Below are 19061 nucleotides of genomic sequence, written 5' to 3'. Positions count from 1 at the left end.
GGAATTGGTGAGACCACATCTGGAATACTGTGTAGTTTTGGTCTCCTTATTTGAAAAAAGACATAATTGTGTTAGAAGCAGTTCAGAGGAAGTTCACTCAACTCATTCCTGGATGAAGGACTTATCTTATGAAGAAAGGTTGAACAGTTGGGCCTTGGAGTTTAGATGAATTCTAGGTGATCTTATTGAAACATATAAGATCCTGAGGGGACTAGATAGGGTGGATACCAGGCCAATGTTTCCTCTTGTGGGAGAAACTAGAACTAGGGGATGCAGTTTAAAAATATGAGATCTCCCTTTTAAGATGGAGATGAGAATTCTTTGCTTTGAGGGTCATTAATTTGTGGAATTCTTTTTCCCAGAAAGCAGTGGAGGCTGGGACATTGAATTTATTCAAGGCTGAGTTAGATAGATTTTTGGTAGACAAAGGAATTATTAGGTTGCAGACAGGAAAGTGGAGTTGAGACCACAGGCAGATCAGCCATGATCTTATTGAATGGCAGAGCAGGCTCAAAGGGTTGTATGGCCTACTCCTGCTCATAAGCCCTCATCCTAAGAACTCTTCCCCTGCTCCCGTCCTTACTTCAGGAAAGTGACAATTGTAACTCTCTTCAATATGGGGGATAAATCATGCTGCAGAAACTATCAAGGTATTTCACTCTTGTCCATAATATGTGTTACAGGCAATGATAGGAGAGAAATAAAACACTTGTTCCCTTTCCCTTACTGTACATAATCAATTTTTTGGAAAGGAAGATGTATGTGTTTCTTAACTCGAGTGTGTGGTCAAATGGATTAACCAGCAGCAAGTTTTCATGGGTTTAAATATTGTGGATTATTTATTCACACATTCACCCCGAAAGTCTAAATACTATGTCACTCACACACACACACACACACGCTCAAGAAAATATTATAGATAAAGAGGATAGTGTGCTTTTTAAAGTTTTAAACAAAAGAATAATTCATAGTTCACGTGTTTGGTTTGCCATAAGAAAAGCAGTCATTGCGGTCCCATTAAAGAAGGCATTTTTACTCCTGAAGGGTAGTCTAGGTGATTTCAATAGCTGGAGTCATATATCAGGATCATTGCAGGATTCCCTCGAAGAGATGAATGTTCAGCAGGTCACGAAGTGAGTCACTTGTGAATTTTCTTACCAGGAGGTTAAGTTTCTTTACTAGTGGGCTTTGAAAAGGAACATCTGGGAGACTTGAGATGTAGCCCTCTCCGGGTTTTAAAAAGTGTGGGTATTACTGCCTTTTTATGAAATGGCTGTTTCTTGCTGTGTTTCTTGCAGGCTGACTAGTTTCCCCCTGGTTCTTAGGATATTAGATTTGTTATCTGAAGACCATTTCAATCAGGTGACCACCTGATCAAATAATTCTATGGTTCATACAGAATGGTTTAAAGTTAGAAGCCACTGCTTTACAATGAAGAATGGATGGGGGATCTGTTCACATCCACTTATGATAAACTGACTTCTGCAGCTTTCTATTGTTGAATATCAAGTTCGGAGTCAGGGAGTCTCAGGGTCTATATATAGATTTCCATTTTTGGGTGAGTCCACAAACAATGGCAGGTGTAAATTTCACAGATGGCCCATGGTCATTCAATGAAGACTTGAGGTAGCCTGTGTGGGAATTGCAAAAGCCACCTGATCTTTGGCAGCCATTTTAGCAATCCTGTTGGTGTCTATTTTAAAATAAAAGACTGTTCCAGAGAATTATATACTGAATGCAGCCCATGTTTAAAGTTATAAATAAGACATGCCTTTACTGGGCATGACACAGGAAAAATCCTATCACACATTGTCCTGAATTTCCTACCTGCTGTGGCTGAAGAAGTCCTCCCAAAGACAAGGGAATGCCATTCATGATGACAGAACAGGAAATGGCGCCACTTCTGCTCTCTTGCTTTTTGCTCATTCACATGTGATTCCAATTAAAATTTAATGCACTGTCAGCCTGCACGGGAAACACTGTGATCACGTGGTGGGAGGAAGCTTTTCAGTGGTGAAACCCGCCGCCAACTGACAATGCAGTAGCTATGGGTGGACTAAAGAGCCTCCTGGACAAACAAGGAGGCTCAACTTCCCCACCCAACTCCATTTCCATCAACATAAGACTTATTGAGAGCACAAAGGTGTCATGGGTGTTGTCAAATTTAAATTTCATTTGTAAATATTTCACTTTACTTTGTTTTCACTCTCTTCATATGTGCATCATAGTTATTTTTTGAGTCCAGTTAGTCAGAGAGCTAAACATACTGGCTCACCTCATGGTTGGCACACATTGATGATTACAGGGTATTTAAGAACATTTCTTTGTTATGGAAGAAACAATGTTGTGTTTTTACATTCACTGTGTGTTGAATGTTCTGTTACGGACAGGAGAGAGAGACACAAACTGAACTTCTTTATCCTTTCACCATCTGTATATAAGCAGAGATGTTTTTAAATGTTTCTAAAGTAGGTTATGGCCTGTTTCCCAGACCCTCAGTTTGTGTGATCCAATTTTATAAGTAACATGCAGCAAACTCTCTTTGTGATTAACTCAGAGGATTAGTTTATTCCACATTCAAATCCAGGGTGGGATGGGAAGTGATGTTCACAATCTCGCACACACACACACACACACATATACACAGACACACATACACACACATACACACACATATATCCAGTAAGGGGGAAAGAAAGGAGGGAGTTTTTACAACTATGCATAACATCAGTAATAGAACCACAGAAATAAATATTAGTTCATGTGATTTCCATAGTCCAGAAAGTCAAAGTCCGGAAGGTGTTTCCTTTGTAGTGGAGTTCAGTTCAGATGAGTTCCTGGTTGCAGACAGCAGCACTAAAATTCTTGAAAGTGAATGAGGATGCAGCACAATGAGGCTTCTATATATAGACTGTTTGGCAGGCAATGGGTGGGAGCCTTAAAAATAAAAATTGGCATCCAGGAATTGAGAGATTGTGGCTGGCTGCTTGGTCAGCTGGGAGCCCTGCTGCTGTTTTTTTCAGGTTGGAAGTAATCAGCAGACTCCTTTGGGAGGCTAGAAATGTAATATTAAAACTGTCCAAGAAGCTAGAAGCACGGGGTCATGTTATGTGGCCCGTTAATGAGTTAATTGCAGCTTCACAAGCAGTTTCTGTGCCCTTGGCCAAAATCCATTGTTTCCCTTAGGAGTGAAATGGTGGCTGCTAACATTTCTTCAGGTATAATGAGTTTCGATGTCTCTCTTTGTTTTAGCCCTGGCTGGGGAGCCAATTCATCTGTTAGCCTTCTAGTTTCGTGATTATGATGTGGCCTAACAATGGGGTATGAGATTCCACAGGGAGGAGAGTAGAACTCTTTTGTTCTTGTGATCTCTGTTGAAAGCTTCCAGAACAGATGATCAATCTTATGAGTCATGTGACCTGTTGCAGTCATCTTTTGGTCTGGCAAAAGTCCATTTTAAAAATAGAAAAAAAAGTTTTGATGCACACAGTTTTGATTTCTTTTCATGTCTTATTGACATGACAGTTCATTTAGTGTCCAGTGTTATATTCACTACTCTGTAGGACATAGCTGAAATTGCAGGCTCAGCTGGCCCATCCTTCAATGCATTGTCCAAGGATTTTGTCCAAGATCACTCTCAATGGGATTAATTGAAATGGTCTAAGTGAACTCAAAGCCCTGTAAGGACTCTGCCAGCCAATACCCTGAGATGGACCCACACGTGGACAGTATTGACACCGCCCTTTAGGTCCCTACATTTCTTAACTTGAATGACTGTTCCCACCATCCCCAGGACATCAGGCTCTTCCCACTTTACTCCTCCATACCCCCCACCCCACATCCTCCCCACCAACCACTAACTTACCCTTTCTGGTCCCTTGCTATGCAAGCTGCCATTCTCCTGCTCCCCTCCCTTGTGTCACAGAGTTCAACAAGGAAAACCATTGAGCTCAGACACAATTACACAAAGCTGACTGTTGCACGCCACTTTAATCAAACGTGAAGCAGGTGCCACAAATTCTCATGCGCCGCTGACTTTATCACGAAGGTAGGACATAATTACAGTTTTCATTTAATGAATATTTATGACATGCAAAACGTATTACAAGTATATATCTGCCATGGGACGGTGTGAGGCCTACCCTGCCATAAACACAGTGCCAAGTTAATCTCTAGATTTGAACCCACCATTAGGAAAGTGAAATTTCAGTTCTGACCTAATTGAGTCACCCCACCCGCCATGTTTCCCGTTTTTGCAGGCCCCATAACATCCCCCGACGGTGTGGTTTTACACCTTCCAGAGGAACCTCTGATATGGTCTACGTTGCCAGACAAATACAAGAAAAATATTAAGAACAACAGCGGGAACTGCTCATTGAATTCATTGACCTGACCAAAGCATTTGACTCAGTTAATTGCAAGGCTCTGTGGATTGTGCTCCAAAGATTTGAATGCCCAAGAAGCTTCATCACTATCTGCAATTGGTCATGATGGTATGATTGCAACTGTCTTGAGTGGGAGATCTGAAACAGATGCCTCCAAGATCCAGACCAGGGTCAAGCAAGGCTATGTGACAACCCCCATACTATTTACAATCTACCCGATAGTGGCTATTCACCTCATCAATGAAAGCTGTCCTCTGATGTCAGTAGTAAATATCACCAAAATGAAAAACTCTTTAACCTCAGTTGCTTCTGTGCCAAAACTACGCCAACCATCATAGATATACATGATCTACATTTGCGGATGACTGAAGTGTCATTGCCCACTCTGCACCAGTTTTGCAAGCCACTATCGATCTCTTCAATTCTGCATACATGAGACTCTGCTTGCCCTTGAATGTTGCCAAAACAAAACTCATGGAGCAACCCACACCTGATCAGCCAAATATTTCACCTTCCATATATGTTGAAGGAGGGACTCTGGAAAATGTTGAATACTTCCCATGCCTTGGCAGCCACCCCTCTCAAAAGGCCACATTTACGAGGAGATCCAACACCAGATCAACTGCGCCAGGTCAACCATCTACAAACTACGGCAGAAAGTATTTAAACAAAGACCTACCCAAGCCAACAGAAGTCATAGTGTACAGAGTAGTTGCCGTCACCACACTCTGTACTGCAGTGAGACCTGGACTGTGCATCAATCGCACACAAGAACGCCAGAGAAATTCCATCAGTGATGCCTCTGTTGCATCATCTGGATTCAATAGGAGAATTTCCGAACAATTGCGAGTGTCCTTCCTGAAGCCAGTTCCACGAGCAATCGGGCAAAAATTCCTGCAAAATCAAATTCAATGGACTGGACACTATCCAGGTGGCCAAAAAGCATCTTCCCTGCCAGGTGCTGTTTTCTCAAATGGTCATTGTTCCAGAGGAGGACAAAGTGTTTTCTTCAAAGACACTCTGAAGCTTTCCTTGAAGCATGGCAGCATTGACATTAATGACTGGGAGGAGCTTGCTACCAATCGTAACTTACCCATCAAGCTTTGAGTCACAATGTCTAAATGATGAGGCAGAGCGGTCAGAGAGAAGGAGAGAAAAGGAAGCAAATCCTGCACTCCATGGGACACCTGTCCCAATGTGCCCAAAGACCTTTGGATTGAGAACCAGCTGTTCAGTCACATGAAGGTCCATAGCAGAAATTCGCAACCCTGAGTAGATGGCATCCTCAAATCGAGGGACAGCTGACGATGGCAGGGTGAGACATGAAGGTGCCTAGAGCACAAACAATCATAAAAGCATACAAATTAGGAGCAGGAGTAGGCCATTCACCCCTTGACCCTGCTCTGCCATTATTAAGATCATGGCTGATCTAATTGTGGCCTCAAAGCCACATTCCTACCTACCATCGATGCCCTTTGACTCTCTTGTTAGTCAAGAATATATCTACCTCTACCATAAAAAATATTCAATGTCTCTGCCTCTAACATGCTCTGGGGAAGAGTTCCATAGACTCACAACTCGCTGAGAGATAACATTTCTCCTCATCTCCATATTAAATGGGAGAGCCCTTATTTTTAAACTGCATCCCCTAGTTCTGGGAAACCATCCCTTTAGCATCCACTCTGTCAAGTCCCCTCAGGATCTTATATGTTTCAAGGATGCAGCCAGTGCAGGCATGAACTTGTGTCCCAAAAACTGAGTCAGGTCCAAAGACAGGTGAGGGGAGCAGCACCAAGGGGTGTGGAGGTGCACATACAAGAGCCAGGGGAGCAAAAGGACAATAAAGGCAGCAGCTCTACAGTTTGAATCTGACACAGTCCTTGGGATACAAGATGGGAGAATAAAATTTTGATGTTGAAATCTTGAAATTTTATTTTTATTCATTCATGGGATGTGGGAGTCGCTGGCTAGGCCAGCATTTATTGCCCTTGAGAAGGTGGTGGTGAGCTGCCTTCTTGAACCACTGCAGTCAGAGTTGCACTAAAACAGAAGTCGTAAAAGGGAGGAGACCGGGAAAAGAAGAGTGAATATGTCTGTAACATAATTGAAAAAGGGAATTGGATAATTATTTGAAAAAAGAACATAAAATGTTACATGGAATGTGTTTAGCTTAGATATCCCCAGTTAAAGAGTTAGTGCAGATGCTATGGACCACATGATGTAACTGTGGTGGAATTTCATTGATTGTTTAATTGAACACAAATATGATTATCAAGCAAGTATCATAATGTAATTGATTCCAAGCTTTCTGTTTAATTGAAAGGGGAATTGTGAATGGTCTGGAAGTTCAGAGAGCATATACTCCAGTGAACCCTGTGGATGCAGAAGGTTATTTTGAAGTTCTGATAAAGGTACTGTACCGTTGCTGTGCTGTAGTCAGACTGTTACACTTTTGATACTGTACTGTAATTGAGCAATTTATCAGTCAATGGATAATTCTACCATGCAATTGTGTTCAATTTTATAATATAACATGTTTAATGCATAACACATGATAGCACTCCAAAAGTAATTCATGGTATGAAGTATTTTGAGATGTCTTGACAACGAGGTGCTAGATAAATGCAACTGTTTCATTTTGACTTTATAATAGATCTATGAAGATGGATTAATGTCTCAGTATGTAAAGACCTGGAAGGAGTGGGATAGTGTATGTTGGCGGGGCCCTTTTGGAGGCTTTCCATACAAATCAAATCAGGTCAGTCACTTAGTGGGAGTAGTTTGCAAACCAGAATTTTTATCATAGTGGCAAAATTTGATGTAATATAATGTAATTATATAATTCAAATATTTGTTGTGATTAGTTAAAAAGAGACATAAATAGTCCCTATATTTTTTTTTCTTCACTATCTCTCCTGAAGAAATTACTGGACAGGCTGTGTGAGATATCTAAACATTAGCGAGAAAATAATGCAGAGCTCTGTAATGTTGTGTCTCTGATTATTAGTTCACAAACATTGACCTGAGACTGAACAATTTCTTACTTTAACTTACCTTTAACATTGACAGTCTAAAACAATTGATTAATTGTACTAAATTTCTGCAGTTTATTAAGGTAAAGATTAATGGTTTGCAGTGTATTGACACCATTTCTTTATATCTGGCAGTATGAGCAGCTGCTGCTGTTTGCCTCAGGGACTGGTATAGCTCCAATGGTGCCTCTGCTCAAATATATTGTAGCAAATGAAGAGGATGAAACTTTTGTTACCTTGGTGGGCTGCTTCAGGACTTTCCAAGATATCTACATGAAGTCTCGACTTCAGGAACTTGCAGCTTACTGGAATGTGAAAACGTTATTTGTTCTGAGCCAGGTAAGATGACACATTAGCCCAGATTTTGCGGTCACTGGCCACTCTCCAAAAACCTTGAAGAGAATTGTCCACAATAAACTAGCAATCTCTGTGCTCTGGGTTTTCCCTTTCCTGATGTCGGTTTAAATCCGATGCCAAGGCAAGGGGATTTTCAGATTTCGAATAACAATAATATCATCAACAGGATAAGCAGCCAATAACAACATTGAAGAAGTCTCACAGACAGCAAAGGAAGAAGTAAAATCTACTGATCATCCTTCACTTTTTAAAGAAATTTTGCAGACCACAAAATACATGTTGAGGCCTACACATTGGAAGCTGAAATGGCATAAACGATTTTAAAAAATACTTTTTAACTAAAGCACTATTTATCACAGTGGCAAAATTTGGCGCAACACAAGTGTAAAATTAGTTTTACAGGGTCAGAAAGGATCTTCGGCAGTTGTTATGACTTAATGTGCTTTTAAAGACCCAGTTACACCTCATTAGTAAGGTATAACATTTTCAGAGGTTTTTTTAATAGTGATATTACCGTGTAAAAGCAGAAGTTCTTGTCAGTGATATTTAAAGATCACTATCTGTGGGATCTTCAACAATGCATCCTATAGAGGAGCAGGGAATCACTGAGAGTAACTTGTATTTCTGCATTTAACTGCACATGTACAGTCACCAGAAGTTGCAGTCAGTTCCATGGTTGTAATGACAGCAAATGCTGTCAGTTTCACCATTTTAAAAGCACAAAATGTGGGCCTTTGAAGATTAACATATTAAGATTGGCTGATGCAATGAACTAGCAGCAACCTTTCACCATTGAGAGCTGAGTTTATAACCAAGGATGCAACGGGTGAAAGTCTACCTTCTTCTGTCTGCTTTGTGCATACTCCTACTTTATAGGCTTTTTCAGTGCATGCACCCTTCCCACCACCCCATAAGGTAACATAAAGATAAGGAGTACAACAGATAATTGAAAGAAGTGAGACAACCAGGATAATAAGGATGATACAAATAAGGAGAAGGGATGGGGAGAAAGAACCAGCCATGAAGGAGGAAAGTGGAAGAGAGCAAAATAAGTGGAGGAGCAGCAGGAAAGAGAAATGCATAAGTAAAGGGGGAGGGAGAGAGAAACAAGATTGAGTGAGGAGTGGGGAATGAAAGACCAGTGAACTGAATGTGAGAAAAAGTGAAGCGAAGGGAGAGAAAGAAACAAGTGAAAGAGGGAAACAGAAAGAGTGAGACACATGTGAAGGAGGAGTGAAATAGAAACAAAAGTGGAGAAGAGAGAACATGAGAAACAAGTGAAGGAGTGAGAAAAATATAGAAGTAAATGAGAGAGCAAAAACACCTGGAGGAGAGAAATAAAAGTGAGGAAGAATCCAAAAAAACAGAAGTGGGAAAAGGGAAACAAATAAAGGGCAGCAGAAAGTGAGTTAGAAGATTGTGGGTTCAAGTCCCAATTCAAACTCCTAACTAGGCTTACATTTCAGTGCAGCCCTTACTCGTGGTGCCAAATAAGGGGCATTAGAGGCTATGAGAATTTTTTGATCCAACAAGCAAAGACTGTCCTTCAATAAGAGATGATGACTGACTGTCCAACACAGCAGCTTCCTTAATTTTACAAAGATCAACAGACAAAAAAAATCCCCAGTTTACTTCTGGTTTGTGACTCCATTGACTGAACAAATGGATGGTGTAGATGAAACCAATATGTTTTTTTCAATTTTGTCCACTTAAACACAACTTATTAAGAAATGAAACTGCTGCTGTAACAATAATACCATAAACAGCCCAGTTATCAAACACAAGTTTCACCCACATTTGTACAAATTATTATATGACCTAAATTATTTTAGGAGCAAGACCTGGAAAAACTTCCCTGGAGTTACCGAGAAAAATCTTATAATGGACGTGTAAGTGGGGATATGGTGAAGGATTTCGTAAGCTCATGCAGACGGAAACCATTCGTTGTGGTTTGTGGATCCGTTACTTTCAACAAAGACATCCTCAACTATCTCAATCGTATAGACTTCTCAGAAGATTTGCATTTTATGTTTTAGAAAATTAGAAGCTTGTTACCTATATGCGTAGCAGAGCTTCTGACATCAGTGGAAGAATGCACTCCAAAGACTTGTCTGTGACTAAATTAATTAATGCTGGAATCCAGAAATTGGAAGAGGAGCCTGCATATTAAGTTCTGAATAACAAGGCTGCTGGACATTCAAAGGGTTCAGCTGGGATTCACCACCAAACCCAATCCGTTCCAGCAAAGTTAGAAGATAGTGATCAGAAGAAGGAATAGTGATCTGTCAGTATTTTTTGCCCAAATCACCCTGAAGTTATCAGAAGCACCCATACATCTCTAGTTCAGATCAGCTAGCTTACCATAGAACAGAGATCAAACCTGGGTCCACTGTGGCTGTACAGCTCTGACTGTGCATTTACCCAGTGAAACAGATTCAGCTCTCTCTTAATGTTGAAGTGTCATGATGCTGTGCGGTTGAAACTGTTGCATTGGCTCTTCCTGATATCTGTCATACTAGACCACTGAAAGCTGTAGTAGTTGTTACAAAAGACAGGACAAGAGAGAATGGATTTTATGAAGACGGGCTTGAGTCTGTATGGCACGTGATCATGAAACAGGAACATGGTGTACTGGTGCTGAGAAATGGCAAACTTGACAAGCCTGGAGTTTTGAACTGCGTAGTTTTGGGTTTACCTGCTGCTGTTTTTAGTGATAAATGTATTTAAATTAAATCCATTCTAAATCTGTAAACTTTATATATTCCTCTAAAATCCTATAAAATATAAGTTTTGTTCAATCAATTATTTTTTAAAAAACTAATCAAGATAAGGATGTCAATGCTGAAAAACAGGATTTTCTTCTGATATTTTGCATTCATTGTTGTTGTTAAGTGCTTCCAGGGTAAGGAGTTAGATACAAAGTAAAGCTCCCGACACTTCCAAGAACAATGTGTCTTAGCCCAGCTTTGGAGGAGTGCACCCTAACTGCCAATGTGGCAATTGCATTTTTCAATAATTCTTTTGTCATTTGAGTGATTTAGCCCATTCATGCCAATTTAGGATCATTTTATGTTGTGGCTTTGTGCAAGTAGAAAACCGAACTCAGAATAAATTAATCCCCTTATAGCCATTAGAAAGTGTTTCTGTTACGCTCACAGTCTCCACCCTCAATGGCCACAGAAGAAAAGGCAGCCTGGTCTTAGATATAATTTGTATCGCATTTTGAAGTTTAACCAAAAGGAATGCTATCAAAATATGTATCTCTTTCAATTGCAGCAGGCTAGCAAACAGCCACAACAATTTGAAACCTGGAGGATGCTTGCTGGCCTGGGTTCACACCTCCTGCCAGATTTTAAGGTGAATAAAGGTACACTGCTGTTCATTAGGAATGAGGATCTACTACAAAAGCAGTCATTAGCACTGAGCACAAGTAACAATGTCTGATTAAACCCCAAAAACCTAACAAAGTGAAAGATCAGTGCACCAACACATGACGTTTCCAGTTCCATCATGCAGCCAGATGGAACCAAACCGAACATACGGCTTCAACCTAGGCACCGACAAAGACAATGGCAAACTCAGCCCTGTCAACCCTGCAAAGTCCTCCTTACTAACATCTGGGGTGCGTGTGCCAAAATTGGGAGAGCTGTCTCACAGACTAGACCAGCAACAGCCTGTCATAGTCATCCTCATGGAAACGTACTTTACAGACAATGTCCCAGATACCACCATCACTATCCCTGGGAATGTCCTGTCCCACCGGCAGTACAGACCCAGCAGAGGTGGCGGCACCGTGGTATATACTCGGGAGGGAGTTGCCCTGGGAGTCCTCAACATCGACTCCGGACCCCATGAAGTCTCATGGCATCAGGTCAAACATGCGCAAGGAAACCTCCTGCTGATTACCACATACTGTCCCCACACCTCAGCTGATGAATCAGTACTCTCAATGTTGAACACCACTTGAAGGAAGCACTGAGGGTGGCAAGGGTACAGCATGTACTTTGGGTGGGGGACTTCAATGTCCATCACCAACAGTGGCTCGGTAGTGCCATTACTGACCGAGCTGGCCGTGTCCTAAAAGACCTAGCTGCTAGACTGGGTCTGCGGCAGGTGGTGAGGGAACCAACAAGAGGGAAAAACATACTTGACCTCATCCTCACAACCTGCCTGCCACAAATGCATCTGTCCATGACAGTTTCAGTAGGAATGTCCTTGTGAAGACGAAGTCCCATCTTCCCTTTGAGGAGGCCCTCCATCATGTTGTGTGGCACTACCATTGTGCTAAATGGGATAGGTTTCCAAAAGATCTAGCAATTCAAGACTGGGCATCCATGAGGTGCTGTGGACCATCAGCTGCAGCAGACTTGCACTCAACCACAATCTGTAACCTCATGGCCCGGATATCCCCCGCTCTACCATTACCACCAAGCCAGGGGATCAACCCAGGTTCAATGAAGCGTTCAGGAGGGCATGCCAGGAGCAGCACCAGGCCTACCTAAAAATGAGGTGAAGCTATAACACAGGACTACTTGCATGCCAAACAGCATAAGCAGCAAATGATAGAGCTAAACGATCCAACAACCAACAGGTCAGAGCTAAGCTCTGCAGTCGTGCCTCATCCAGTTATGAATGGTAGTGGACAATTAAACAACTCACTGGAGGAGGAGGCTCCTCAAATATCCTCATCCTTAATGATGGGGGAGCCCAGCACATTAGTACAAAAGATAAGACTAAAGAATTCACAACAATCTTCAGCGAGAAGTGCAGAGTGGATGATTCACCTCAGCCTCCTTTGTAGGTCCCCAGCTTCACAGATGCCAGTCTTCAGCCAATTCAATTCACTCCACATGACATCAAGAAATGGCTGAAAGCCATTTATGAAGCAGCTGAAGATGGTTGGGCCTAGGACACTACCCTGAGGAACCCCTGCAGTGATGTCCTGGAACTGAGATGATTGACCTCCAGCCCTGACAACATTCCAGCAATAGTACTGAATACTTGTGCTCCAGACTTGTCACGCCCCTAGCCTAGCTGTTCCAGTATGCTGGCATCTACCCTGCAATGTGTAAAATTGCCCAGATATGTCCTGTACGCAAAAAACAGGACAAATCCAATCCGGCCAATAACCGCCCCATCAGTCTACTCTCGATCATCAGTGAAGTAATGGACAGGGTCATCAACAGTGCTATCAAGCGGCACTTGCTTAGCAATAAACTGCTCACTGGTGCTCAGCTTGGGTACCGCCATGGCCACTCAGCTCCTGACCTCACTACAATCTTGGTTTGGACATGGACAAAGGAGTTGAACTCCAGAGCTGTGATGAGAGTGACTGCCCTTGCCTTAAAGTCAGCATTTGATGGAGTGTGGCATCAGGGAGCTCTTGTAAAACTGGAGTCAGTGGGAATCAGGGCAAAACCCTCCACTGGCTGAAGTCATACCTAGAACAAAGGAAGATGGTTGTGGTTGCTGGAGGTCAATCATCTCAGTTCCAGGACATCACTGCAGGAGTTCCTCAGGATAGTGTCCTAGGCCCAACCATCTTCAGCTGCTTCATCAATGACCTTCCTTCCATCATAAGGTCAGAAGTGGGGATGTTTGCTGATGATTGCACAATGTTCAGCACCATTCACAACTCCTCAGATACTGAAGCAGTCCATGTCCAAATGCAGCAAGAGCTGGAGAATATCTAGGCTTGGGCTGACAAGTGGCAAGTAACATTTGGGCCGCACAAGTGCCAGGCAATGACCATCTCCAACAAGAGAGAATCTAACTATCGCCTTTTGACCTTCAATGGCATTACCATCACTTTATCTCCCACGATCAACGTACTGGGGGTTACCATTGACCAGAAACTAAAGTGGACTATCCATATAAATACTGTGGCTACAAGAGCAGTTCAAAGGCTAGAAATCCTGCAGCGAGTAGCTCACCACCTGACTCCTCAAAGCCTGTCCACCATCTACATGGCACAAGTCAGGAGTGCGATGGAATACTCTCCACTTGCCTACATGAATGCAGCTCCAACAACACTCAATAAGCTTCACACCTTCCAGGACAAAGCAGCCCACTTGATTGGCTTAAACATTTTCTCCCTCCACCATTGACACACAGTGGCAGCAGTATATAACATCTACAGAATGCTCTGCAGCAGCTCCTGCAAGTCTCCTTTGATTGCACTTTCCAAACCTGTTACCTCTACCACTGAGGACAAGGATAGCAGATGCATGGAAATACTACCACCTGCAAGTTCCCCTCCAAGCCACTCACCATCCTGACTTGAAAATATATCACCGTTCCTTCACTGTCCGTGGGTCAAAATCCTGGAACTCCCTCCCTAACAGCACTGTGGATGTACCTACACCACATAGACTGCAGCGGTTCAAAAAGGCAGCTGACCACCACCTTCTCAAGGGCAATTATGGATAGGCGATAAATGCTGACCTGGCCGGCGACACCCAAATCCCATGAATGAATAAAAAAATGTCTTAAGACTTCACCTTTACCAATTAGTACCAGTAACAATCGGACACTCTTTGGCAAGGTTCCTTGTGTCAACACTGGTTCAGTGGTACCACTCTTACCTCTGAGTCAGAAGATTGTGGGTTCAAGTCCCAATCCAAACAGTTCAATACATAACTTAGGCTCGCACTTCAGTACAGTACTGAGGGAATGATGCATTGTCAGAACTGTTGTCTTTTGGATGAGATGTTAGACTGAGGTCATGTCCCATATGGATGTCAAAGATCCAATGGCAGTACTTGCAGAAGAAAAGAGGTGTTCGCCCTGTGTCCCGGTCAATAGTTAACACCCAACCAGCATCATTAAAACAGATTATCTGGTCATTATCTAATTTCTGGGGCCTGCTGTGCACAAACTGACTGCCGCGTTTCCTACACTGCAAAGGAGACTACATTCAAAAGAAAAATTCTTAATTGGTTGTGAAGCGCTTTGCAAGGTCATGAAAGTCACTTTCTTAATGCACGTTCTTTCTTTTGTCTGAAAAAGTCACTAACATCAAACTAATGTGAGGCTGCATCCTGTTACTGGCACTTATGGGGAAAACTGTGTTTGCATTGAAGTAATTTTAGGCTGAGTGTAACTCAAGCTACTGTAACTAAATAAATTCTGCTAAGGATTGATAAGAATTAATTCTTTTTAATAAAACCCCAGTAGTTCAAAGTTATGGAAAAGAAAGACAAGCACCTTTCACAGCATCAGAACATCCATCTTAGAAGACGAGGCCTCATTTAAAGTCCCATCTGAAAGATAGCACCTCCAACACAATACAGCTCTCCCTCAGTACTATATTGGATTATCAGCCCAGATTTTTGTGCTGAAGTCTCTGAAGTGGAGACAATGAAGCCATAGGGCGGAATCGTCCCAGAAATCGGCAAAGTCCGATATCGGGCGGGGAAAGCAGCATTTACCCCACTGATGGCAGTGGCAGCTTTTTCCGCTGTATCGTGCGGCACTTTGTTTAAAAAATGCAGAGGCACGGATTTCACGTCAGATTGCTGGCGGGGTAGCCTCTGATTCGCCTACCCCGCCGTCACCTCAGGCCTTCAGTAATCCAGGCGGCATATTTAAAGGGCACCCCTGCACAGAGCTAGCACTCTGTAAGGGAATCGGAAGCTGCTGCAAAGTCATCACTGCCAAAGGGAGGAAACATGCTGCCCCCAAACTTATCGACACCACCCCCAAGCACCTTCTGGATGTAGTGGAGGCTCGTTGCAAAGTCCTCTACCCCCGTTCTGGCTAAAGACCAAGCAAGCTTACCAATCCAGCATGGGAGGTGGTGGCAGCAGGGGTTAGTGCCAATGCCTGCAAAAGAGGACAACCATCCAGTGCTGAAAGAGGATGAATGATCTCCCCCATTCTGCCAGGGTAAGGGTAAGTTACTCTTCTCATCACTCATTGTCCCATCCATGGCACCACTCACCATCCAACATGCCAAGCATCCTTCTCATCTGGCCTGGCAGGCATCCTGCTTACACTCTCTCCATCTGTATTCATGCAGGATAAGCTGGCACACAACAAAAAGGAGAGGTTACAGACTGTTGGAGGAATGTTGGACATCAAGGTCCTCACAAAATTTGAAAGCAGAGCTATTCAGCTGGCTGATGACAATCTGGACCATTCCTGTGCTGACAGTGAGGTTGGCGGTGCTCAGCCAAGTGAGGATCCAGCAGTGCAACATCCATCAGACAACCATACTGTGAATGAGGTCCCCTGTTCCGCAGTCCCCTGCCATGCACTAATTATCTCTCCTTGCTTTCTATGCACATCTGGGAAGCAGCTGAAGGAGTCCATGAGCCAGGCACTTGACTGAAGCTCTGAGGACACCATGGAAGAGGAATCCGCAGACACCAACATTGAAGACCCATCACAACGCTTACCCACACCCTCCACGAGTGCAGAGACACACACCTCGGTGGGACCTAGCTCTAGAGAAGCCTGGGGAATCACAATCTGGTTCTTGATTAGGCTGACTCCAAGCATGTCAATTGAGCTCAAGCTGAACACTCTCATTTGCGGTAGAGTGCTCATCTTTGACATGCTTTGCGCTTAGCCCAGCCGATTCCCCACCCCCCTGCCCCCCATCATGTGTTTTTGCTCAAACTTCAGTCGGCGTTGCCATGGTCCCCCCTGTACTGTTGCCCTTGGCCCGAGGTTGCCTTCTCCCCCTTTTCCCTTTGCACTGTTGCCCTTGCCCCAAGGTTGCCTTCTCACCCTTTCCTCTTTGTTTGCTGGCCCTTGCCCTGGGTTTGCCTCCCCTCACTTCTCCCCAGCACTGTCCCCCAGGCACCACAAGCCAGCCACGAAGAAGCCGCTGCGGAGACTTGCCTATTTCTCCCCTGAATCCACGGAGCCACTGCGGTCATCATGGGCACTGCACAAAGCTGTGTGCACTCACCTCTTGAGTCCCCCAGTTCACCAGGTTCATGCCTTTTAAAGGCAGTTGTAAATCGTGGCGATGTGGGATTTCTCTTTTACGTGGAGGGATGATTCTGGCATGTGGCCACAATAATTATATGCAAATTTATTAAACTTAAGTTCCCGAATTTCGACGGCGGGAATCGTGGCCTGCCATTGACAGGGGAGTGGACAATCTTGACCTGGATTCACATTGTCGGGAAACGCGACTAGGGCCTTCTTGCAAAATTCTCCAATCTCGCCACCAAACACGCCCACCCCGAACAGGGGTGAAAAATCCGAATAATCTTCAGAATCAGAGGTTAAAAGTGCTACCAACTGAGCCACAGATGATACACATTATTTTATTACAGATTAACAGTAAGGCTAAACAAACAAAATGATGGTTTCCTACATTACTTTGATAGTGCATTTTCAACAAATGAATAATTTATGAGCAAGAAATCCATTCATGCCGATAAAAGTGCAATGTTTTACAGATCTCTTTTACGTGGAAGGCATGCAATCAAAGTGGAGATTATTTTATCAAATCAAAATGAAATCCATCCAGAAAGAAATGCTGATTATTTGCCAAAACGTTTTATAGAATGCAGTCTAGTCAGTGATTTTGTTTTTCAAGAATTCCATCGGGGCTGATGTCTCCCAGCTGAAAGAGAAGATATGAAATCCATGATACAGTCAACTTTATCATGAATTCTTTTCCTTTCCATTCCAATTTTCTCTCACCGCTCCTGAAGGATCTGTCTCTTGCTGGGATAATAGCTTTGTAATAGCAATCAAGGGCAGGAAAAATGACTTAAGTTTGACCCTGCTTAGCACTGAATCACAGTTGTTAATTGTAGCATTCCTATTTGTTTTGATGGGGATCAGCTAACTCAGCACACAACAGAGATTAAAACAGAATTTAACTGTTATAGATTAGTTCCACCCCAGCTTTATCCAACCATCCTACTAGGGGAGCCTCACCTGTTACAAGTCGAAGAAAACTGCTATATTTACAGGAGTCACTCATGGAAGTTCTTGCTTTCTTGCTTACATATCTGAAATACATGAAGTTCCTATATTTTAATGTACTTTTATTAGCACATTGCTATATATATTGATAATGCATGTTTGTAAAACCAATAATGAATGAGCATTGGCTAACTGGATTCTAATAAACTATTCACTGATAATTCTTCAAATCTTTCTGTTTCAAACACATACATTCAGATTTCATTTGGTGGATCTAAACAAATGTTTTTAATTCTTTCATGGGATGTGTCGCTGGCTAGGCCTGCATTTTTATTGCCTATCCCTAGTTGCCCTTGAGCCACCTTCTTCAACCACTGCAGTCCCTGTGGTGTAGGTACATACACACTGCTGTTAGGGAGGGATTTGCAGGATTTTGACCCAGCAACAGTGAAGGAACGGTGATATAGTTCCAAGTCAGGATGATGTTTGGCTTGGAGGGGAACTTGTAGATGGTGATGTTCCCATGTGTCTGCTGCCATTGTCCTTCTAGGTGGTAGAGGTCACGGTCTTGGAAGGTGCTGTCGAAGGAGCCTTGGTGATTTGCTGCAGTGCATCTTGTAGATGGTACACACTGCTGCAACTGTGCATCAATCGTGGAGAGAATTGATGTTTAAGGTGGCGGATGGGATGCCAATCGAGTAGGCTGCTTTATCCTGGATGGTGATGAGTTCCCTGAGTGTTGTTGGAGCTGAGCTCATCCAGGCAAGTGAAGAGTATTCCATCACACTCCTGACTTGTGCCTTGTAGATGGTGGACAGGCTTTGGGGAGTTAGGAGATGAATTACTCCCTGCAGAATTCCCAGCCTCTGACCTGCTCTTGTAGCCACATTATTTATATGGCTGATCCAGTTCAGTTTCTGGTAAATAGTAATTCCCAGAATGTTTTGAGTGGGGGCTTCAATGATGGTAATGCCATGAATGACATGAGGAGATGGTTGGATTCTCTCTTGTTGGAAATGGTCATTGCCTGATACTTGTCTGGCGCGAATGTTACTTGCCACTGATCACCCCAAGCCTGAATGTTGTCCAGATCGTGCTGCATATGGGCACGGACTGCTTCAGCATCTGAGGAGTTGCGAATGGTGCTGAACATTGTGCAATCATCAGCGAACATTCCCACTTCTGACCTTTTGACAGAGAGAAGATCATTGATGAAGCAGCTAAAAATGTTGGGTCTAGGACATTACCCTGCAGTAATGTCCTGGAACTGAATAATTGACTTCCAACAACCACAACCATCTTCCTTTGTGCTAGGTATGACTCCATCCAGTGGAGAGTTTTCCCCTGATTCTCATTGACTCCAGTTTTGCTAGGGCTCCTTGATGCCACACTTGGT

General features: G+C 43.1%; 1 protein-coding gene across 4 annotated transcripts in view; it reads left to right on the top strand.

The window, feature by feature from the left end:
- The window catches only part of LOC144692605 (NADH-cytochrome b5 reductase-like), a 28586-nt gene extending 10700 nt beyond the window's left edge, over positions 1 to 17886 (top strand). Inside the window, exons 4-8 of one of the 4 annotated variants that reach the window (XM_078561634.1) lie at positions 6709 to 6796; positions 7039 to 7143; positions 7553 to 7756; positions 11051 to 11131; positions 17191 to 17886. In XM_078561634.1, the coding sequence (XP_078417760.1) occupies positions 6709 to 6796; positions 7039 to 7143; positions 7553 to 7756; positions 11051 to 11131; positions 17191 to 17250 (538 nt within the window). In that variant the 3' untranslated portion in view covers positions 17251 to 17886. Of the gene's footprint in view, positions 1 to 6708; positions 6797 to 7038; positions 7144 to 7552; positions 7757 to 9606; positions 10901 to 11050; positions 11142 to 17190 lie in introns of those variants that run through there. The other 3 variants (XM_078561633.1, XM_078561635.1, XM_078561632.1) reach the window with 3 other exon arrangements.
- Positions 17887 to 19061: the final 1175 nt, after the last annotated feature.

The sequence above is a fragment of the Cetorhinus maximus genome, chromosome 17 (assembly GCF_964194155.1).
Source record: "Cetorhinus maximus chromosome 17, sCetMax3.hap1.1, whole genome shotgun sequence".
NCBI classification, from domain to species: domain Eukaryota; kingdom Metazoa; phylum Chordata; class Chondrichthyes; order Lamniformes; family Cetorhinidae; genus Cetorhinus; species Cetorhinus maximus.
This window is presented reverse-complemented; position numbering and strand designations above follow the sequence as displayed.